This window comes from Podarcis melisellensis (genome assembly GCF_964234715.1).
Source record: "Podarcis melisellensis genome assembly, chromosome: 15".
NCBI lineage: Eukaryota > Metazoa > Chordata > Lepidosauria > Squamata > Lacertidae > Podarcis > Podarcis melisellensis.
Window position 1 is genome coordinate 31,535,573 of NC_138532.1, and position 22,724 is coordinate 31,558,296.

At 48.5% G+C, this 22,724-nt stretch overlaps 2 protein-coding genes across 6 annotated transcripts in view; one reads left to right on the forward strand and one right to left on the reverse strand.

Annotated features, from left to right (window-relative positions):
• The window catches only part of POR (cytochrome p450 oxidoreductase), a 50,040-nt gene extending 47,823 nt beyond the window's left edge, over positions 1-2,217 (forward strand). For all 4 annotated transcript variants that reach the window (XM_081890360.1, XM_081890358.1, XM_081890359.1 and 1 more), the window contains one exon: positions 726-2,217. In XM_081890360.1, the coding sequence (XP_081746486.1) occupies positions 726-870 (145 nt within the window). In that variant the 3' untranslated portion in view covers positions 871-2,217. The remainder of the gene's footprint in view (positions 1-725) is intronic.
• A 1,796-nt stretch (positions 2,218-4,013) lies between these two features.
• On the reverse strand, positions 4,014-21,729 carry TMEM120A (transmembrane protein 120A). 2 transcript variants are annotated; one of them, XM_081890629.1, is made up of 12 exons: positions 21,562-21,726; positions 17,692-17,810; positions 15,968-16,096; positions 14,924-14,983; positions 13,554-13,649; positions 12,365-12,454; positions 11,321-11,386; positions 9,368-9,429; positions 8,447-8,539; positions 7,836-7,900; positions 6,863-6,931; positions 4,018-5,290 (listed from the first exon to the last, which is right to left on the reverse strand). In XM_081890629.1, exons 1-12 carry the CDS (start codon positions 21,634-21,636, stop codon positions 5,186-5,188), a joined length of 1,029 nt encoding a protein of 342 aa, XP_081746755.1. In that variant the 5' UTR covers positions 21,637-21,726; the 3' UTR covers positions 4,018-5,185. The 2 variants fall into 2 exon arrangements, with proteins under 2 accessions (XP_081746756.1, XP_081746755.1); XM_081890630.1 differs by lacking the exon at positions 14,924-14,983 and having other exon boundaries at positions 4,014-5,290; positions 21,562-21,729.
• Between the last annotated feature and the right edge of the window lie 995 nt (positions 21,730-22,724).

Sequence of the window (22,724 nt, forward strand, 5' to 3'; positions counted from 1 at the left end):
CAGCTCTTACTATCAGAAAGTTCTTCCTGATGTTTCAATCAAGGGCAATGAGTGCCCTTGGATGCAATGAGTCCTCCGCTCATTTTCCAAAAAAATGTTTTCCCACGAGGCCGCATTAAGTTGCATAAAACTCCTTTCACAGTTTGCTTCAGCCTAACCTGAAGGTTAGGGACGCGGGTGGCGTTGTGGGTTAAACCACAGAGCCTAGGACTTGCCGATCAGAAGGTCGGGGGTTCGAATCCCCGTGACGGGGTGAGCTTCCATTGCTCGGTCCCTGCTCCTGCCAACCTAGCAGTTTGAAAGCACATCAAACTGCAAGTAGATAAATAGGTACCGCTCCAGCGGGAAGGTAAACTGTGTTTCCATGCGCTGCTCTGGTTTGCCAGAAGCGGCTTAGTCATGCTGGCCACACGACCCGGAAGCTGTACGCCGGCTCCCTCGGCCAATAAAGCGAGATGAGCGCGCAACCCCAGAGTCGGTCACGACTGGACCTAATGGTCAGGGGTCACCTTTACCTTTTAACCTGAAGCTGCCCACTGAAATTTCACCCCTCACCCTGCCAACCTGCATCCTAAAACCTGCCCTTGAGTCAAATCTGAAGAGACTTCCGTGTGGTTCGATTGTCAAACTAGTGAGAGACCCGGTTGGGTATGAATGCAATAAATAAGGGCTGCACTAGACCTAACGAGACCTCCCCCTCTCTGCGGGGGTCTTCCTCTTTGCAGCGACGCCCGGAACATGGCCCGCGACGTGCAAAACGCCTTCTACGAGATCGTGGCTGAATACGGGAAGATGAACCAGCAGCAGGCTGTGGATTACGTCAAAAAGCTTATGACCAAGGGGCGCTACTCCCTGGACGTCTGGAGTTAGAGTGGGCGGTGCTTGCTGGGTAGAGGGGGGGGTGGTTCTCAGTGGGGGGCTGCAGGAGGGGCAGGGAAGGGACTCTATCACTTGGCTGCACATCCTGCCCCCCTGTGGGACTGTGAGCAGGTGTGCACACCTGGCTCCCTCCTCGCTACCTCCCATTCATTCCATGTTAAGAGTGTGCCCCAGGGCGACTTGGAGGGTTTTCCAGGGGGCGGGTTAGGCCACCTCCGGCCAGAATCACCAGTCACGCGCTCTCTCTCTCTCTCTCTTGGCAATTGCTGCTGCTGCTCCACAGAGAACTTCTGGGTGCACAGTGTTTTTCATCCTCCCTTCTCTACATGTCATAACTTACTTTCAGGCGTCTCTGCATCAGAAGAAGCTGCAAAAGCGGGGCTCAGGTGCTGACCCCCTCCCCTTAACTCCTCGGAAGATGCGTAGCTTTCAGTTAGCCTGCGGGAAACGATCAGGCCCCCCAGACCTGCCCCCCCGCTCTTTCCCAAGCTGCTGTGAAGGGTGCTCCTGCCACAGCCAGAGATGGCATTGCTTTGGGTTTTAGTGACCAGTGACCTGTGCTGTTGGGGGGGTCCCCAGTAGGATAACAGGGTGGGGGTCAAGTGGAGAGCAAAACGACGTATTTAAGAAGCCAGCAGTGTGAGCGGAGGGGGGCTCTCTTCTCCCCGCCCCCTTAACTTCTTACTGTGCCTAGAACAAGCTTGGAGACCTTATACCATCTGTGTGAAATTGGATCAAACGCGGGAGGTGTGCATTTGGCTTGGCGGCTGTCCTGAGCTGAAGGCAGATTGGTGCTGCATGCTGGCATGTCTCAGGCTCACCTGTCTGGGGATGGCAGTGCTGCCTCTATCCCCTCCTGTTACAGCCTTATTGGATGAAACTCTCCCCCTCCCTGCTGTGCCAGCAGATAGCCGTGGAGGGTGGCAGTGGATCAGGGTGACACAGTTCAGTCTGGGCTGGAGGACAGTACCTGGCTGTCCAGTCCTCTTTCGTTGGCACTTAAACCCCCCCCCCCAGTAAGGAAACCCATTCTGGACATGGCAGCCTCCTCCGGCCAGTTCCTAGGCCTGCCTCTCATTCCCCCCTTGCTGAGACCGATGGGGTGCTGCCCCTGGCATGAGAAATGCGTGCGCCGTGGCCAAGCCCAGCCATGGCGCTTTTCAGTCCCGGTGTGGCTTGCCTCCCCAGCCATGCAACTTAACGGTTCGTGTTGAAGCTGACAGTGTGTGCCCAAGGATGTACGTTTGGATTGAGTGCTGGGGTGAGCAGCTTGTCCACTGAATGTACATAACTGTAAGGAGACTTTGCTCTTGGAATAAAAGATGGCCTGATTCTTTTGCTCTGCCTCCTTCTTAGGCCTTGTGTGGGGTGGGGGCTTGTGGAGCTGAAGCTGGAACTGGAGTGATGATCCTAACCTTACCTTCCACAGATGCACCAAACCATTATCAAGGCACATGTAGTGGGCAGCAACCCACTCGCCAACGCTGCTAATCTTTACAGACCGCCGTTTGGACAGAGCTTTTATTACAGGGTTTCCCAAGCTGAGGTCCACTTGGAGTCCACAACGTGGTTTGTGGATTTGGGGTTGGAGATGGGAGGCAGCACAGCCAATGCACTATTTATTACGCTGGGTTACCATTTGAATTGTAAGGAAGGAATCACAGAATTGTGGAGTTGGAAGGGACCCTGAGGACCATTCTAGTCCAACCCCCTGCAATGCAGAAATACGCAGCTGTCCCATATGGAGCTCGAACTTGCAACCTTGACACCATGCTCTAACCAGCTCAGCTATCGTGTGCTTAGGAAGCCACAAAGCCAGACTGCACAGTGCATTACAATGGCTACATCAGACAGAGGGGGGAAATCCTGAACAGGTCTGCAAGGATCTTCAACTTTCAAGTGGTCGGGGTGTGTGTGTGAAGTGTGGGAACCACTGTTACTGTCATGGTGAGGGGAAGAGGGGTGGTGGTGGTCTGCTTCTCCTTTTCAAAGTCCCCTAAGCTCATAGGGGCCAACCAAGCATCTTTTGGCATCCACATAAGAGCCTGCTGGATCAGGCTATCAGAAACCTACTTCCTCCAATAGTGGAGATGCTTCACAGCCATTGCTTGCCGTCATCCTCCATGCATTTGCCGATAACGTTTTAAAGCCATTCACATTGGTGCCCATCATTACTTCATCAAAAGGCTTACAGTTTAACAAAGCCCATAAGTGAAGAGCTCATGGGATCAGAACTGTAGACTTGGGAGAGATCCCCCCGGGGGGGGGGTCAACCCCCTGCAATGAAGTAAACGCAACTCAAGAATCCATGACTGACAGCCACTCTAAGCTCTGCTGAAAAACCTGCAAGGAAGAATCTCCTTGTCATTTGAATCTATTGGCCCACTGCCTGTGGGAGGAGCAGAAAACCAGCTTGCTCCACCTTCCATGGGACAGCCCTTTAGATAGTTGAAGAGGACTATAAGGTCACCCTCTCAGTCTTCCCTTCTCCAGGCAAAGCACATCTAACGCCTCTCTCTCTGTGTCCTGTACAAAACACTGCATCCCATGCGAAAATCGCACAACCTGAACAACACTTGCATTTTCTCTCTCTTTCCTTTTACTATTTCACATATGCTGCTTTCATGGGAGGAGAAGGATAAAGCAGAAATTCAACACAGCCACCTCGCTGGCTGCTTTAGGACTGCAGCAGATGGGCAATACCTGCTATCCTGCGAACTGGAGGCGTTGCTTCAAAAGAATGAATGAAAGCTGAACTCTGCACTTCCCTCAGATGTTTGACGCTCTCCCAGAAGCTCCTGCTCAGAGGTGCCTTGGCACTTGCACAAGACTCCTCGTTAATACAGGAATCTCTTTCAGCCTGAGGACTGAGTGGGTACGAGCAGAACAGCCTAGTAGACTGTACTGCCCTCCCCCAAAATCAGGGTGGTTTTTAAAAAATGCTTATGCAAGCAAGAGGCATTATCACACTTCAAGGACACATTCCCATCACAGGAAGGCAGGGAGAGAGAGGAAAGAGTTCTTTCCAAATGCAAAGGCACGCAAAGGCAGCTATCCTTTTCTCTTGCTGCCCAGATGCCTTGCTGTAAAAAGCTGTAAAAAGGCCCAAAATGTGCCTTCCTGTTTAGCTGGACCCATTAATAGCCAACGGTGCTGGCAACTGCAATGGAGATTGTGCAAAACCCCGACTGACCCATCCCTCCTCTCCCCTGCTGGTTGAAAGGCAGGAGAGGCACCAAAAGCATTTCCCTTTTTTTCTTTTATTCCAATAGTTTTTTTCCTTTTTTTAATACGACATGCGTACATTCTTTAAGACGATTGTGACAGACCAGCTCCTCCCAGCTTCCTGAAGACATCGATATGCACACAAACACACAAAAGACACCACAAAGCTTGAACAAGACACTGTCCCCCTACTACACCATCACGTAGCAAATTCAGACCATGCTGTTTCCTAATCCCCCCTTTCCTGAAAGCCTTTGGAGGCTTCTAAACAACGGCAGTGCCGGTCCCTCGGCAGCGGAGGCATGCCATCCACTTCTCACTGCCGGCCAACTGCCAAGAACCATTCCTGGGTCACAGCAGGGGGAAGGGTGCTTGCGTGCAAGGCTGGGGCACGCCTCCCTTCTGCCACCCATGCACCCTGGCCTGAGGATGTAAGAAAGCAGACAAGGGTGCAGGACGAGGGTCCCTTCTGAGGAGCAGAGCAGCACTCCGAGGCAGGAAGTGATGCTCTGTATGGCAAAGGCAAAGACTTCTTTCTTTTGCAAGGCGGTTCAAAATGAGGCAGGGGAGGCCCTGCACAACATCCTCACTACTTATACACACTGTGGCCTCAGTTGAACCTGCTTTCTTGTTATAAGTCTGCTAGAAAAGAGCATGGCGGCTGTTGGCAATCCGTCGCCTGCTCTTGTAGGAGGGTTGGGCCCAAGGGTACCATAGAGAGTCATGTCCAAGTGGGTCGCTCTAGGCCTCCAGCATGCTGCTATGATCCTGGAGAATCTCCTCCCACCGTTGAGGATGAGGTCCTGTCCTCGGCGGAAAAGGGCGCAGGAGTTGGCCCATTCACACGCCGCTTTGTTTGAAGCACTGGTTCGAAGTCAGTGGACTCTGGGAGAGTTGCGCCCAGCGCTGAGTGGATTGTCCGTTCAAGACCAGCTGGGGCAGGACCAGCGCTGCCTCCAGCCAGGCGAAAAAAACGGCAGAACACCAGATGGCAATACAGTTTTGTTGGCGGGGGTGAAGGTGGGGGGGGGGAGAGGACAAGGAGAGGGGGGTGGGACAGGCCCTGCAAGCCCCGCCCCCTTTACTCCACCTTGGCCTTGTCCTGGAATTTCTGGTGAACAACACGCAGGGTGGTGAAGAAGTTGCCAGTGAAGAGGACGAAGAAGGGAAGGCCGCACATCAGCACCTGCCGGAGGAATTTAAGACTTGGTGAGACTTTGCCCTGCCAGGAGGGTGGGTGGGGGAGACGGCAGGGGGTCACCCGAGCAGTTCTCCCAGGTGGTAGTTCTTGGAGATGAGTGGACACCTGGCCCCTTCCAAAGAAAGAAGCTGTCACAGACCCAACACGATGAATGAATCGATTTACAGTGGTGCCTCGCAAGACTAAATTAATTCGTTCCGCAAGTTTTTTCTTCTTGCGAGTTTTTCGTCTTGCGAAGCACGGTTTCCCATAGGAATGCACTGAAAATCAATCAATGCGTTCCTATGGAGACCGTCCGGGGACAGAGGGGAAGCGCCGCGCGCCTTCCCCTCTGTCCCCTCTTTTGAAGCAAGGGGCGGAGGGGAGAAGATCGCTTCTCCCCATTGCCGCCCCTTGCTTTAAACAGGTCCGGGGACAGCGGGGAAGACGCGCTGCGCTTCCCCGCTATCTCCGGAGCTTGTGGGGCAAGCTTCGTTTTGCGAAGCAAGCCCGTAGGGAAATGCGTCTTGCGAAGCGGCTAAGAAAATGAAAACCTCCTTCATCTAGCGAGTTTTTCGTCTTCCGAGGCGTTCGTCTTGCGGGGTACCACTGTACTGCGGTCAAGGACGAGAGTGTGGCATGATGAATCTCATTTGTTTGAACTTGTTCCAAGAGCTGTTCAAAAGAACCTCTATTTCTGCCCTTATTTTACATCCTGCTTCCAGAGCTCCAGCAAGTTGTGTATCCCCCCCCCCCGTCTTACTTGCCTTTTGGCTCAAGGTCCACGCCCCCCACCCCACCCCGTGAAAGCAGGACATCTATAGAATCATAGAATTGTAGAGTTGGAAGGGACGGCAGCAGTCATCTAGTTCAACCCTCTGCAATGCAGGAATCACAGCTAAAGTTTAATTTAGCCAAACTGCATTACCACCTATCCCATCAAAAAATTAATTACGTCCTGCCTTTTTCCTTGACAGGGATGTAAGGCAGCTTACAGATAAAATAAGAACAGCTAAAGATGTTTTTAAAAATAGTTAAAAAAACCAAACACTAATAGAATTCAAAACTTTAAGATCTATTGAAAACCATACACAGAAGTACAATAAAAACAGCATAGCACCAGCCCTTTCATGAAAAGCAATCAGTTCCCAAAAGTCTGTTGGAGTAAGAATGTTCTCACTTCCTCATTAAATAATTTGCTAGTTTTCTTTTTGAATAGGATCTATAAGTTGCACCTGGCCTGCAGAGAGGCCCATGGTTGGTTCACACAGCGGCAACCAAAATCACACACCCTGCCCCTCGTACGGAAGGGGGAAAGGAGTTAGGGGAGGCTGGTGTTGGAAATGATGGCTCCACCCAGAGGTTCCCCGCCCCCCCCCCGAAGCAGCCTTCAAAGTGGGGACCAGGCCTTGAGATAGAAAAGAGAAGGGCTTTCTGTCCTCAGGAGGGTCAGTGTTGACAATCCTAGCCTAGCCGGCCCAATAGCCTGATGCTGCATATATGGAAGCTTCCTCTGAACGTATCACAGGGTTAAAACAAGAGAGGGGAAAGTAGCTCTCTGCCCCAAGGAGCTCTTACCTGCCACTCTTTGCATTCTGGGTGCCTGGCCAGTTGGAAGAGGGTGAGTGCATTGTAAAGCTGCCAGAACTACAAGAGTCGGGGAAAGAGAAGGGAGCACAGACATGGATTTTATTTGCAACATGTTACACAAGCCGGTGTGGACCAGTGCTTAGAGTGCTGGACTTTAGGGATGGGGAGACCAGGGTTCAAATCCCAACTCGGCCACGAAGCTCACTGGGTGGCTTTGGGCCATTCGCTGCCTCTCTCAGCCTAACCTACCTCACAGGGTTGTTGTGAGGACGAAATGGAGAGGGAGGAGACCCAAATGCACCACCACCTTGAGCTCATGGGGGGGGGAGGTGGGGTGTAAGCATAGCAGATAAATAAATAATACCCCACCGTTTCCATGTCACGTGAAAGTGACAGGTGGTTGAGTGAGAGGCAGGGGATTAAAGATCTCCCAGGGTGAGAGGCGGGGAAAGGAAAAGGGGAGATATGGGTCGCTTTCTTTCAGAGAAACTTCTGTATTTGTTTGCTGCCTTTGCAGCTGAGATACCGTGTTGCTGATTTTCTCTCCTTTTTATGCTGTTAGGAGAATCTGCATCGTACTCTGCACTCCTTATAATAATTTTATTTTTTTATGTTGCATCAATATGACATTATGTTATTTGCGGCGTACCTTGTAAAAACGCCCTGTGGGCTTCTGACGAAGGGTGGCATATAAATTGAGTAAATAAGAACGAAGCCAATCTTTTTCACAAGCCAATCAGAAGCCACACTTTGGTTTCCGAACCTTTTGGAAGTCGAACAGACTTCCAGAACGGACTCCGTTCGACTTCCGAGGTACCACCGTACTGCCTTCCTCTCCTCTGGGAAGTTCAGGAGGGTGGGGTATCTCCACCCGTCCTCCTCAGTCTCATCTCCCTCAGTCCAGTCCCTGACACCCCACCATTCCTAGATGCCCTCCCCCAAGATGCCACGGCACACTTACCTGGCCAAAGAAAAGGAATGGGAGCAGGAAGGTGAGGCCTCTCCACATCCAGGACTGGAAGCCCTCTGTGGGTGGCAGGAGAAAAAAAAAGGTATGTTGCAGAGAAGTGAAACTACCGTCTTTTTTGCTCTATAAGATGCACCAGAGCATAAGACGCACCTAGTTTTTGGAGGAGGAAAACAAGAAAAAAAATATTCTGAATCTCAGAAGCCAGAAGAGCAAGAGGGATTGCTGCGCAGCAAAAGCAACAATCCCTCTTGCTGTTCTGGCTTCTGGGATAGCTGCGCAGCCTGCATTCGCTCCATAAGACGCACACACATTTCCCCTTACTTTTTAGGAGGGCAAAAAGCGCATCTTATAGAGCAAACAAAAACAAAAACGGTGGTTGCATTTCTTGCACTACAGCTTGCGGCAGGAGTCTTAAGCAGTGGCGACGATCTCACAGCTGGACTGCAGCTCCCAACAGCCCCAGCCAGAAGTGGCGATGGGGAATACAGAACAGCTTAAAGGGTGACAAGCTTGCCTCTCCTAAGCTTGGGCTTCTCCTAAGCCTGGAGAGGCTTGCCTCCTCAGCAAGAGGAGAGGAGGCCAAAGCAAGAGATGCCACTTACCCACCGTGAGGTCCATGGTGTGCCGCTCACCCAGGGCTCTGAGGCGGTACAGGCAACCGCTCTGGTAGTAATACTGGAGGAACTGGACAAAGCCTGTCGGAAGGAGGTGGTGAGAAAGGTCACTGTCACGGGCGGCTTGGAAGGCCAATTCCAAAACCTGGCTTCTCAGACGTTGCAAAGGCTTTCAGAGCATCAGAGGTAAAAAAAAAATAATAATTTGTTGGGTCCCTTCCAACTCCCTATTTTTCAAGAGGGTCCTGGGAATTTGAGCTTTGTTCTTTTAAACAGACTTTTTTGCTTGCTAAGAAATGGGACAAAAGTTTGAATCATAAAGAGGCAGCGTGGTGTAGTGGTTAGTGTTGAACTACGGCTTAGGAAAGACCAGGGTTCAAATCCCCACTCAGCTGTGAAGCTCACTGGGTGCGACCTTGGGCTGGTCTCAGCTTCTCAGCCTAACCTATCTTACAGGTAGAGAGGTGTGTGTAGAAACCAGTCAAATGTAGGGAGGTAAAATTTACATCATCTGCTCCGCTCAGTTGCCTCTGACCCTGCCCACGGCTGTCAGGTGGCCCTCAGAAGACTACCTAGAATGGAGTTTGGCCCACCAGGGCTATAAAAGGCTTCCTCACACTTGCCTTTCCGTTCCATCCAACAAACCCCTTTCTTTCTCAGCAAAGAAATCTGAAAGTTTTGCTAGTCTCACCCGGACAATTCTGCTCGCAAGCTCATGTTGTGGAACTGGAGGCCTGTATCCTACTCAAGAATGGAACCACTGAAATTAGCACTACTGAAATTAGTTCACGTAGCCCACTTCTGAAAACGTGCTTGGCTAATTGAGCACGCTGCCCCACCCACATGGTTCTGAGGCTCAAGGGAGCTCTTGGGTAACCTTCCTGCTTCCTTGTGGGCAGCTTCACTTACTTTGATACATGGAAAAGGTGAGAAACTGATTTCTGAACTTCTGGTACATGAGACCGTCTGGCCTGCAAGGACACCGAGAAAGTGAGATCAGGTGGGGGGGGGGGGGAGAGAAAATGAGAAAAGAAAAAGTATGCTCAATTAGAAATGTATAACCCGTTCTCCTAGCGCAGGGTGGGGACCCTCCATCCCATGGGCCAAATTGGGCCCCCAAACTGTGACAACCTGCTCCCGTTGTGGAGCAGGTATTCATTTCATACAATTTATATAACACTTTGAGGGGGTTTTTGTTTGTTTGTTTTTATCCTTTTTTGAAAACCACTTTGTGGTTTTCTCTAACAATCATAGACTCATAGAACCGTGGAGTTGGAAGGAACGCTGCGAGGCCAATAGAGACCCCCAGCGCACCGAGACCAGGTCTTCTCGGAGTTGGGTTGCTTGGGAATGCAGCCCAAAGTGGGTGGAAAACTCCATCTAAGGCTTCAACTCCATTGAAGGGGGTTGGACGAGATTACCCTGTGCGTTGCTTCCAGCTCTGCAGTTCTCTGAGTCTATGATTATTAAAGAAAACCACATAGTGTTTTTTTAAAAAAAGGAATAAAATCAATCAGTAAAAAAAAAGCTATACAAAACATTAAAATAAGAATTAAAATCAGTGATAAGCTTAAAAAAACCCCACCAGATTAAAATATATGTAAGTTTCTACATATCTGAACAGGCTTGCCAGAACATAAATGTTTTTAGCAGGCACCAAAAAGAGCACAGGGAAGGTGCCTGACTGGTGTCAACAGGCAGGGAGTTCCGAAGTGTGGGAGCTGATGTACCTAGAGTTCAATCCTACCTGGTTGCTATCTCCCCACCCATCTTGCAGGCAACTTTGACAGGTGGGCGGCACCACACACCTGCCAATCATCTGATGGGCGGTCCTACCCACTTGTAAAGTTGGCTGGTGTGGTGTGGTGTGGTGTGATTCAGATAAAGTTCTGGCCTGCTGGGCCAAAATTGCTCCCTGACTCCATTTAATGGCAATGCTTGCAGCAAAACAAGTCAACAGGAAAATGAAGAACGGGCGCAACAGATGAAAGCTTCAAAGAAGGTTCAAGAGAGTTTCCTCCAACAATGCTGGGCTAGGTAAACTTCCTACGTACATATGTTTAACCGAGGGAACTCACTGAAGCAGGATATGATCTTTTCCACCACCAGTGATGGCTTTAACTAGGGGAGCGCACTGAGCAGTACAGTGTAACCATACATTCACAGTCTTGAAATATACAGCACAAACCTACATTTTCTCGGCACAAGGGAACGTTTGTAACTGAGCCATAGATCTTGTGCTTTGCATACAAAAAGGTCCCAGGTTCAATCACTGAAATCTCCAAGGGTCCGACTCTGCAAACGTCGGCTTCCTATGCTATTATTTATTTATTGGGACAATTTATACGCTACTTAATGCCATGGTTTCTAAGCAGCATTCCACGTGGTTACAAGAAACCTTGCAGAAGATGAAATCAGTTAACTACAAAAATCAGAAAATGTTTATTTAAAATGACTACTGGAAAAAAACAAAACCTTGAGAAGCTGTGTGATGTGGTGGTTAGAGTGTTGGACCAGGGTTCAAATCCCTGCTTAGCCGCAAAGCTCACTAGTTGTGACCTTGGGCCAGTCACCACCTCTCAGCCCAACCCACCTCACAGGGCTATTGTGAGGATTAACTGAGTAGGGGCGAAAGATGCACGCCAACCTGAGCTCTTTGGAGGAACAGGTGGGATATTAGCGCAACAAATAAAATGAAGGGGGCCAGCCAGCTTGGTCTCGCCCAAGAGGGAGTTAGGCCCCCAATACTGAATTCAGAAATCCAGGTAATTGTGAGCTGGGCCTCTGAGCCACAGGGGACCACTGATGGCCACCAGGACATCATATAATGGCAACAGAGAGGATGCTTAGCTGAGGACTCACCAAGTCAGCATGACGCCGGAGAGGAAGGTAGAGATGTAGTGATGGAAAACCCACCAGCCTTTAATTCTGGGGAAACACAAGGGATGGGGGAGGGGACTTTTGTTAGAGAGTGTTAACTTTAAGCCCTGCAGCTCAGCATACTTGCTTGGGAGTTCCTCCTCAAGGTGACGAGGGAACATCAACAGGCAGCTGCAATGTGGCTCCAAGGAGGGCTATCAAACCGCTAGATGCAACAGCCAGTGGCAACCTGCAACACCTTGGCTCAGAGGTGACCAAGCAGGTGCCCGTGCCCCAGACTCTCAGCTTTCATTTTCTTTCTTTTTTTTTAAAAAAGGAAGTTTCCAGGCCTTGTAGGAAAAGTTAAGGGGCAAAACGTGCAGGTGCTGTCTTTGAAATGTCAGCCTGCCCAAACATGCCTATCAGTGTGAGTCACAAAGGGTCCTAGAGAAGATAGGCAAACAACCAGGCTGTTAACATTCATATTAATGCTAACAGCCTGGTATTGTTTGTGCATGCTAAGTGACAAAAATAAATAAAAAATCAGTACCGTTTTGAAACCAGTGGTGCAGTTTTGAAAGCTTCAGTCTGCTATCTTGATTCAAAACCAATCATGGAAGGATATCTTCTCCTTGATCTCAGGAAGTATCATGATGAATGAGCTTAAGATCTCTTAAGAGGTGCCCAAATGCATAGCAAAGAAGCAACTATCCAAAATATACAGCTGTACAAGGAGAGGCCATGGAAAAGATCCCAGGCTCCATCTTGCAGCCCTTCTAGTTAGGGGTCAGACGGAAGGTCTAGGAATGGCTTCTGCTGTCAATCACTGCAGGCACAGCTGCGCCAGGTGGACCACTGGCAGCTTCTTATCCTACCACCGTCTCTGTAAGCACAAGAATCCCTAGTTCTGCTCCTGGCACTGCCGGTTAAGGTTGATGTCAAGAAGCAAGACTTGGAGAAAGTCTTGGAAAGGTCAGAGGACACTGCCCTGGCTCATCATCTTACCAGCTCTGTCTCCAGAGCTTTCAGTGGGTCTGGACAACTTACTTGGACCCGTTGTTGATCAGGATGCTCTCGCGGATGGTGAGGGTGCAGTAGTACCAGACCAGGAGGAAATTGAAGACTGCATCCGTCACCCTGCGGCAAACAGTAGAGAGGGAAAGGGTTACTGTGCATGGTGGAAGAGAAGGGGTTCGTACTGGTCTTCCTTCTTTTGCCTGCAAGGCACCCTGCAACCTTTAACAACCTCGGGTTGTTACAGCCAGTCCATCAGACAGTCCTCAGTGGAGAGATGGGCAGCTCCCTCCGTCGGCTCTGCTGTGACAGGCTGGCCCTATCAGGCCTCTTCACCCTCAACTGGTGCCTGGGGGCGGCCAGCCCATCAGGCTGCATCAGTGGGAGAGATGGGCAGTAGCATGATTCGCTCCATCAGCTTTGCTGAAAGACCAGCTCCATCAGGCACTTCCCAATCCTGAATGGCGTTGGCTGGCCTTTATGAGAACAACTCTCTAAGAATGGGTTCTGCAGCTTGATTTCTGTCCCCCCCCCCTTCTCTCCCTCCCTGTTTTTCCTTGTGTGGTGGTGGTGTTTCTAGACTGTAAGCCTGCAAGAAGGGACTTTCCTGTTTATAACTGATTGTACTTAAGGCTCTCCGGAAGCCTTTGGGGCCAAAGAGCAAGGTGCAAATGCTCTAAGGAAGAAAGAAAAACCACTGCTTCAGAGGGATGTCATTCAGGCGAGCAGGGATACGAATGATGGCTCACTTTTAGAAGATTGGAGGAAATTTAAAGACTATTTGAATAAATATTGTAATATAAAAAATTAGAAACTACTTGAAAGTAGCAAATAGGCCTAGGATTAAATTAGGATATAATTGAATAAATGGGACTTAAATACTAAGAAAAGTGAGTAAATTGGATTATAATTGGAGATATTTTAGTTTAATAATGATATTGGAAATGATATTGTTACATATTTACAAGGAAACTCAGAAGGGAGGGACTGGAGGAAGTCAATTAAGATGTTTATAAGGTTGGATTTTTAAAGAATTAAGTTTGTTTTTATTGTTTGTTTATTGTTTTGTCTTTGATGTATTTTGTTTTTGTTTTCGTGTGTCATTTTGTTATGTGATATTTGTTATAATTATGGAAAATCTAATAATTTTTTCAGGGGGGAAAAGGGAATGATGGCTCACTTTTAGCAGTGCGGTCCCAATCCAAGGCTGCCGCAGACTCACCTGGAGTTAAGCAGGAACCGGCAGGTGAAGGAGATTATGAGCAGGATGATGGTGAGGTACAGCTTGAACTTCTCATACTCATCCTTGTACCTGAACCTAGAACAGGGAGGCAGAGCAGTGAATGGACTTTGCCTAGCACCCAGCTTCCAAGGCTCAGCCTAAGCTTTTCTTTGTGGCTTGGGACACAGGCTTGGCCAACCCCCAAACGAACCTGCCTAGGCATTAAGATCATGGAAGATGCCTTTCTCCAGGTGCGCTGAGGAATGCAGCTACTGGGTTAATTCTACATGAGTCAGTAGAGATGCTTCAGTCCCCACAATGCACCTGCAGGCATCCTGTGACTTATCTGGGTTACTGGGCAGATCTGGCAAACAACTTTGTGTATAAAAGGGCTCAGGTTACAGCAAACTGTCTGGGTTGTGGTAGGAGATTTCAGGAATTGCAAGAATTGTTGAAGGCTATTTGTTGCCACTGCAGATTCGAGCGAAAGAGATCATCTGAAGAAGCAGCTGGAAAATTGTCAGGCTTCAGAACTCAGTGAACTCTATCAGTTGCAAGAGTTTGCAAGCAACTGAATTCAGGATTTGGCTGTGGACAAATAATGAGATTCATCCACGTTCATGAAGCCTGGAAAAATTATACGTACAATACACAATAGTTCTGAAAACATGTGCTTTTTCAAAAGGACATTTCTCCATGTGTCTCATCAATCACCATCTCACTTTCCCTTCTCTAACTCTGTGGAAAGGTGCTCTTGATTCAATCACCTAGTTATGCTGATTGATTAATCAGCTAAGCATTGTAGCTATTATATTAATGAAGCTTTTAGTCCTCACGGTGGCAAAACACACTGGAACACAGGTGAACAAGGCCTGTTGAAATCTTAAATCTTGAATAATGGATGGCTAAGATTTTCAGTGATGGTGGGTTTCAACGTGTGTGCCCCTCTTATAAGTAGCAAAACCAGAAGTTATGCAAAATAGTAGCATATGACAGAAGCATGCAAAATGAGAAATCATGCAAGCATTTGCTTATTTGCATAATTAATGCAAACCACAGAATTCAGCTTCTGCTGGTGCAGAATTCTAGCTGACCGTCCCATCTCTCTGCCCCCGCCCACTCCAGTCTCCAAATTCTCCTTCAGCTACAAACATTTCCTGTAGCCCCGACTGCAAGCATTCTGCAATTCCATCCAACTGCCAGGTGGAAGAAAGGCAGCAGCACTGGGCAAGGAGCATGGCACCAGGCATTCCAAGAACCTCAGCCTTCAACAAGACAAACAAACCCGCCCAAAAAACAAGTTCGTAGTCTATATGAGTGCAAACCACAAGGCAAGCAATGAAGCAAAGCGTTAGGAGATCAGCATTTACTTTGCCTGCTTGCTGAGCAGAGTGACATTCACGTTCCCCAGCACGAGACTCAGGTACAACCTGGATCACAACAGAAAGAGGAGATAATTAAATACACCTCTGCAACACACACCCTCAAGCCAAACTGCTCCCACACGCCAAGCGCACTCAACATCTCAGATTGCAGACTGCTTAAGAAGAGCAATGCTGGATCAGGCCAGTGGTCCATCTAGTCCCGCATTTTGTTTTCACAGCGGAAACCCGCAAGCAGGATACAAGCACAAGAGAACTCTCCTCTCCCCTGTGGTTTCCAGCAGCTGGTCTTCAGAAGCATTACTGCCTCTGACTGTGAAGGCAGAGCAGAGCCATTGATAGCCTTCTCCTGCAGGAAGTCTCAGTCCTGCTTGTGTTTAGGGTATGAAATGTTAAGCTATGAAAACAGTCAAAAGCAGAATTGTAAAGGGGTGTGCACGCTCATTACAAACACTGGGTAATTAGGACAGGACTGAGGGATTTGGGGGCCCTCCAGATTTGGGACCCCCGTTGTCCCCAACCACTCACTGGGGCTGATGGGAACTGTAGTCCAACAGCACCTGGAGGGTTCCCCACCCCCTGATGTAGGACCACACTAGGAGGAACATCTTCCTGTTCTCTTGACAGCAGTCAGCTGTAAATGGCTAAAATGGAGCCTCTCTTTCTAAAGGAAGTCTCCCTTAGAATATAAAAAACTCAGAACCAGCCAACCAACCAGGGAGGACTGCTACTTTCAAGTGAATTCCTTCAGAGACATCTGGTGGACCACTTTTGAGAAAAAGGGTGTTGGGTGGGAGCCATCAGAGTCCCATTAACCTCCCAGCTGCTGGACTTCCAGAGCTAACCTCCGTTCATTGTAAGTACTATTTAACTTGGAAAGAACCGGTAGCTGAGTCTTGCTTCCCCCTCTTCCCTCTCTGTGCCTTTTCCCTTGTGTGCTACAGCTTGATTGTATGCAACCGCTCTGGAAGCATTCATTGGTCAAACAGCAGAGTTCTGATGCTCTTATAAATAGAGGGTGTGGGCCCTTACCCATTCTTCTTGGGCAAGTAGGCCTCCATTTCAAAGAAGACATCCTGCCGCTCTTTGATCATGCTCTGGAGCTCCTGGAAGGACTCTTTCGGTTCTTCCTTATTGTTGTCAGCAAGAGAGCACTTGCACCTGGGCAAAACAGCACAACAGAAGTCATGAAACAGAAACACACCACTAACAAACAGCAAAATAATCATCCATCAAACGTCCTGTGCCGAAGACCTCACTGGGGAGAGTGGACAGCCACATCTTGAAGGTTCTTGCAGAGTAGCTGGAAGCCAAGTGGAGCTGCTATCCTATTTAAAGAGGGTCAGGCAGAACAGGAGATGAAACACCCCATCTACCAGTCCCTCTAATGTCAGATTATACAATAGTTTATTGTAATAGTTAATTTAGGATTTGGCTGTGGACCAAGAAAGAGATTCATCTATGTCAGGCATGTCCGAAGTCCATTTTGGGGGCCTAATCTGGCGCACCGGTCGCTTTAATGCAGCCCTCGTGGTAATATATATCCTGGGGTAAAATCTTTTTAAAAAGCTCAGCAACTTTGGTTGGCCCTCATGCATGTTCACTTCATCAAATCTGGCCCTCTTTGAAAAAAGTTTGGGCACCCCGATCTATGTTCATGAAGCCTGGAAAATTTTTACATACAAAAACACACAACAGTTCTGAAAACGTGTGCTTTATAAAGGGATATATCTCTGAATGCGTCTCGTCAATCACCATTGTATAAAAAGCACTTTCCCTTCTCTCTTAGAAGGCCTCTCCCAAGATCTCCAGATCTTTGTACTTGCATTAAAACTGTATATATTGTAAATGACACATGGCCTATTGCTTGGAAAGGTGCTCATGATTTAATCACCCAGTTAACCTAGTTGATTAATTCACTCTTCTGCTAATGAAAGCTTCCAGACCTTGTAGTGTTGAAATCTTAAATACTGGATTATAGATGGCTAAGATTTTCAATGATGGTGGTGGATTTAGGTCCCTGTGTCTGTCTCATGATGAGCTAGAAGGGCAGTTAACTACAATTTCAGTAGCCCAGAAAGGGAAAACTTTGAAAAATCTGCATTTTTCTTTGCAGTGTAAGTACTTATGGAATTTGGCTGTTGTGGAAGACATAACACATAAATTGCATGTCGCTAGAGGGACGGAGGGCTCAGAATGTGAGAATTTATTTCTTACGCTTCAGGCTTAGATGCCCAACATTCACCCTCCATGCCAGTTCAGGAAAAATGGATACCTTGATTCTTGCTGGTATGTTACCACTTCTTCCTCTTATTATTGTTTGCTTGCTTTGTATATGCTGTGACAGAATACTGTACCCTGCTTTTGCACTGTGGGGTTGTTAGCAATGGTCATTTATAAGCAGAATATGATTGTTGCTTGCAATCCTTAACTGGTATGATGAATACCTCCTCCTACACCTTTTGGTTTCGTTGGCCTATAATCTTGCTTTGTTGACACTCGTGGCAATAAACAACTGACGGGTCACCATACCAAATAAATTTGGACTTGTGAGTCGACATACCCAAAAGGTTGTGAGCTGCAGGACTAGATAACAGTCCCTGCCCACCCAGTTGCTAAACCCACATTGCTCAAGCGATGCTTGACTCAGCAACGCTCAGGCGGTCCTGATGGCTCCAGTAGCCAAGCCACAAATTGACCCACGGCAACCTCCCCCAGGGAAGCAGGCGCTGCCGCCGCAGTTGCCCTCAACATACTTTTTGAGGGCCAGAGAGAGCTCCTTCAGCTGCTTCTTCTGCCGGCTGATGGAGCTGGAAATCCCATCTTGGAGTTTGGTCAGCTCCTCCAGCTTCTGCTTGTACAGCCTGTGAGTCTCCTGGCCAGAAAGGAGAGAAAGGGGGGAAAGGGTGTCAACTGAGGCTGCAGCCTAAAACCTCTTTAAGGGGAAGGGAGGTAAGAAAATGTTTCATTATTACATCACCCTCATTCCAATGTATTTTATCATTTATTGCGTTTACATCCCACCTTTTCCTCCAAGGCACTCAAGGTGGTGTTCATGGTTCTCTGCTCCTCACCTAATCCCCACAACAACCCTGTGAGGTCAGTTAGGGCTGAGAGGCAGAGACTGGCTCCCCCAAGGTCACCCATTGAGCTTCGTGGCTGAGTGGAGACTTGAACCCTGGTGCTGAAACTCTAACCACTACACCACACAGGCTCTCTCTCTTCTCTTGAATGAGTCAGGACTTAGGAGACAACCTGTTTAGGGAAGTTTTTAATGTTTGGTGTTTTATCATGTTTTTACTGTTCTGCTGGGAGCTGCCCAGATGGGCAGGGTATTATTATTATTACTATTATTACCAGTTAACCACTCAGGCCAACACATGCACACACACTTTGACATTGGAGACTCTCTCAGCCCAATGGTGGGATTGAGCACAGTGAGGGGCCATGTGAGGGTCTCAGACACAGCAGGGGCTGCACAGTGTTGGCCCCTGTGATCAGGAAGCAGCACAAAGCTTCTGAGTCGCCCTGGTATAAATACCTGGAGCTCAGCCACCTGTCCTAGCAGACCTCCAGCTGAAGCTCTTGTCCCAGTTCCAGCCTCCCTCAAAGGGCATCCCCAAGCCCAGCTTTGAAAGCTGACATCCCAGGTCGGGATTTGGGCTGCTCCCAACCCCAACAACGGCACAGTTGGAATCCAAAAGGTTGGGGAAGGGGGCTCCTGGTTGGCAAAGGCTGCCTTAAACAGACAAAAAGAAGGACGGGGGGGGGCTCATTTGCAGTGGGCTTACTCCCAGGAAATTTTTGGCAGTGTTTGCAAAGGTGTTTGCTTGTATTACCCACTTATAATCTATATACGCAGGCTTGCTGCTTTCCCATCCAAAGTTGGTTGTACGTAACACATTTCTTTCTATCTACCCTTTCTGTCTGAAAGTTGCCAAAGGCAGCAAAGCATCTACTTGAGAATGAAACAAAATGGAAGTTTCTAATCGCCTCCTCTTGCACGCATAAGAAGGGGGAAAGGGAGTTGTTGCAACTGAGCCTCTTGGTTCGAGGAAAAGGGGAGGCATTGCTTAATTCGTTGCATTTTGCAAGAGAGAAGAATAAACTTTCATCTGAGGCAAATGTACATCAGAGAGACAGAGCAATGAACTCTGCCATTATTTAAGTTTCAGTGTGATCATTAAAAAAGTGTGTCCTAATTATTCCAGATTCCAGGGTGATCCAGAGATCACTTGCATCTCTGTGGTGAGCACATAAAATGACTTTAATGCCACACTCCTCAGTCATTAACTCACAGGGCACACAAAGATGGCCACTAGCCAGATGTTCACAGCGTATAAATAACCTGACAGTGCTGCCATGAGATAACATGTGCAAACAAAACAACATCAATTATAGCCGATCAACCAGTTAGCAATCTGGAAATTTTTTGATCCGTGAAAGCAGCCTCCCCTGACCTAGAATTACCCAGACTACAACTCCCATCAGCCCCAGCCGGATGAACTAAAATGTTTTTTTTTAAGTTGAAGGGTTTTTAAATGAGGGTTTTTTTAAACACTACATGAAGTTTATATGATTATGCATTACATGGAGCAAGTGGACAGAGGAAAGTTGTTCTCGCTGTCATAACACTTGAACTCGTGGACATCCAATGAAGCTGAATGTTGGAAGATTCAGGACAGGTAAAAAAAAAGTCCACTCAGCACATGGTTAAACTATGGAACTCAATCCCACAGGAGGCAGGGAATGCCACCAACTTAGATGGCTCTAAAAAAGGATAGGACAAATTATTGGAGAAGGCTATCAATGGCTATGCTCTGTCTCCATGGCTGGGGGCAGTAATGTATCTGAATGGCAGTTGTGCTCACATCCTTCTTGCTGGCTTTCTAGAGAAGGAATCTAGAAGATCCATTATGCCCTTATGTTCTGAATTGCTGGTGGATAGCCCTATCTTAGAAATGGCATGATCCACTCTTTCGCAAACTTATGTACATCTCCAAAAAACCACAGAAGATGCTATCATGTTGCAATACAGTACAGCATCGTTTACAAATTCTGACCCAGTTCTTGCTGCAGGACGTATTTTTTAATTTTTTTGGCTGTATAAAACATTTGAGCAGACGCTGTAAGGCAGGATTGTGTGCACTGATTATAAACAACCGAGCTACAAGAGGGGATGGCCACTTCAAGGGTCCCAAGAGGGATGAAACTAAATAATTAGGATAATATGTCTAGCACAGTCTACCTATTAAGACCATCATCTTGTTTTTGACAGTGGCTCTATATTTTCATGAAGGAAAAGGCTATCTGAGGCTTCTAGCCACAACAACAACCATGGTTTACCTCCACCATCTGTGGCAGCCTTCCTCTAAATGCCACTTGCTGGCAATCACAAGGGAGAAGAGGGTTGTTGTGCTCAGCTCCTGCTTGCAGGCTTCTCAATGGGAAAACTGCTTGGCCAGGATGCTGGATTAGGTGGGCCATTGGCCTGATCCAGCCACCAGGCTCTACTTAGGCCTCTGAAAAGCTTACAAGACCGCCCCCCCCCCCGCAATTTTGTGTTCAGAGTCATGTTGCTTCTGATACTAGAAGTGAGGTTTAAACATCAGGACTAGTAGCCACTGATTAAAAGCCCTATTGTTCAACTGTTTTTATTTAATACTGGGGAAGGATACTCTGTATGTGCTCCTTGGTAGCTTCAACCATGTTGCCAGGGAATGCACTGTGCACATGCTCAGAAGCACTCCATCTCACAGAGGGAGCAGAATTAGAAAGCACTCTGCACATGACCAAGAATGTGCTCCTCTTCAAAGTTATGGATGGGATAGGAAAGCGCTCCACACATGCTCATAAATGCTGCTTACTTTTCACACACAGCAGAAGGGGGAAAGAAAGAAGGAAGGGCACTTTCTTCACATTCACGTGCACATGGACGTAGTAGTTAAGAAGGTTCAGACAAGGACTCAGGAGACCCACTTGGCCATGAAGCTGACTTGGTTTCCCTGGACCAATCAAACACATTTCTTCTGCACACTCTACCTCAGGGTAGATGTGAAGATAAAACTGGGGTGGGCAAAAGACATTGGAGGAAAAGCAGGATGCAAACCTCTGCTTATTTCTAAAGTCCCAAGTGAGACAAAGGAGTCCAGATATGCTCAAAGCTGTTTTCCTCTTCACACAAGCCGGACAGGCACTCTGTACATGCCCAGAAGCACTCATCACACACAGTCACTCAGCACCCCCATAGACATTTTGCTATAAACACACAGGGGGAGGCATTCTGGACATGCCCAGAGGCACTCTCTGTCAACTCCCAAAGAGCTCTCGCCCACAGATATACATAAAACACGGGAGGCATTCTGCACATGCCCAGAGGCACTCAACACACAAAGTCACTCAGCACATCCCCAGAGGCACTCTTGCTACACAGAGAGAAAGGGGGAAGGCACTCTGCACATGCCCAGAATACCTCTATCTTTTTTATACCGAGCTAGAACCACCACCCCGGGGGTCAGGTCCCGCCACCTCACCCGCAGCACCAGTAACGTCACTCCCCTCCCCATTATGTCACTTCCCGCCACCTCCCCACCCCTCCCCTCCCCTGGAAGGTGGGGGGGCGGCACCTGCACGCGCTGGAAGCCGTCCTGCAGCTCCTCCCAGTCCCGCAGGCAGTCGCTGACCGAGGCCCGCCGGCTCATGGCGGCGACGAGCACAGCGGCGAATGAAGTCCCTCAGCGGCGCTGGGGGGGCCGAGGAATAAGAAGGGGAGGAAGAGAGAGTGGCATTTCCGGAAAACAGCTCCAGCCAATCCGCGGCGGAGCCCCACATCTCGCCCTCCGTAGGCGCAGCCAATGGACGTCGCCTCTAGGCAGTAGGGGGCGGGACGTATCGAGGGGCAACCGTCGTCGCGAGGGCACGGAGAGGTGAGGGGCTGTGGGCGGGGCTTATGGGATTCTGGTGCTTCCTTTTGTCCTAGAAGCATGATGAAAGTCCTTCTTAACACAGTTGCATTGTTAAATTGCGGAACTCCTTCCCGCAGGAGACAGTGAATGCCATCAACTTGGATTCTTGGGGAAGGATGTTGGGAGTCTCAGCTCAAAACATCTGGAAGTTGCTAGGTTGGAAAAGGTTTGTTACATAGAAAAACCTGTCTCCCATTTCTCTACCCACCCACAAAATGAGTTGCCCGATAGTTGTGGCTCAGCACTATCTGGAGGGCCAAAGGCTCTCCATTCCCGCTCTAGGATGAGTATACAGTGGTACCTTGGTTCCCAAACAGAATGCATTCTGGAAGTCCGTTCGACTTCCAAAACGTTTGGAAACCAAGGCACGGCTTCCAACTGGTGCAGGCGCACCAGAAACAATAGCGGAAGCCACATTGGACATTCAGCTTCCGAAAAATGTTCATAAACCAGAACACTCACTCCTGAGTTTCGATTGTTCTGGACCCGAAACGTATGAGTACCAAGGCGTTCAGGAACTAGGGCACGACTGTATAACTTCCATCATATGCTGACACACCTAATTATTATCCTGGCCCTTGACAACCAAGCTCCCTCTCTCTGGATACAAGTTTTTCTTCTGAATATAAATTGTTTTAACTTTCAGCCAGAACTCAGTTCTGGCACCTCTCAGGTGGGCTGACTGACATCCAATGCCCTTTTCAAATGTGTTGGATTATTTGGTGTGATATTGCCATTAAGCATAGGGTCATGCTTTCCCTTGTACCATGGCTGGAGACAGGAAATCTTCAGTGATGGTGGCAGTATCCTGGCTGTGGGATGCT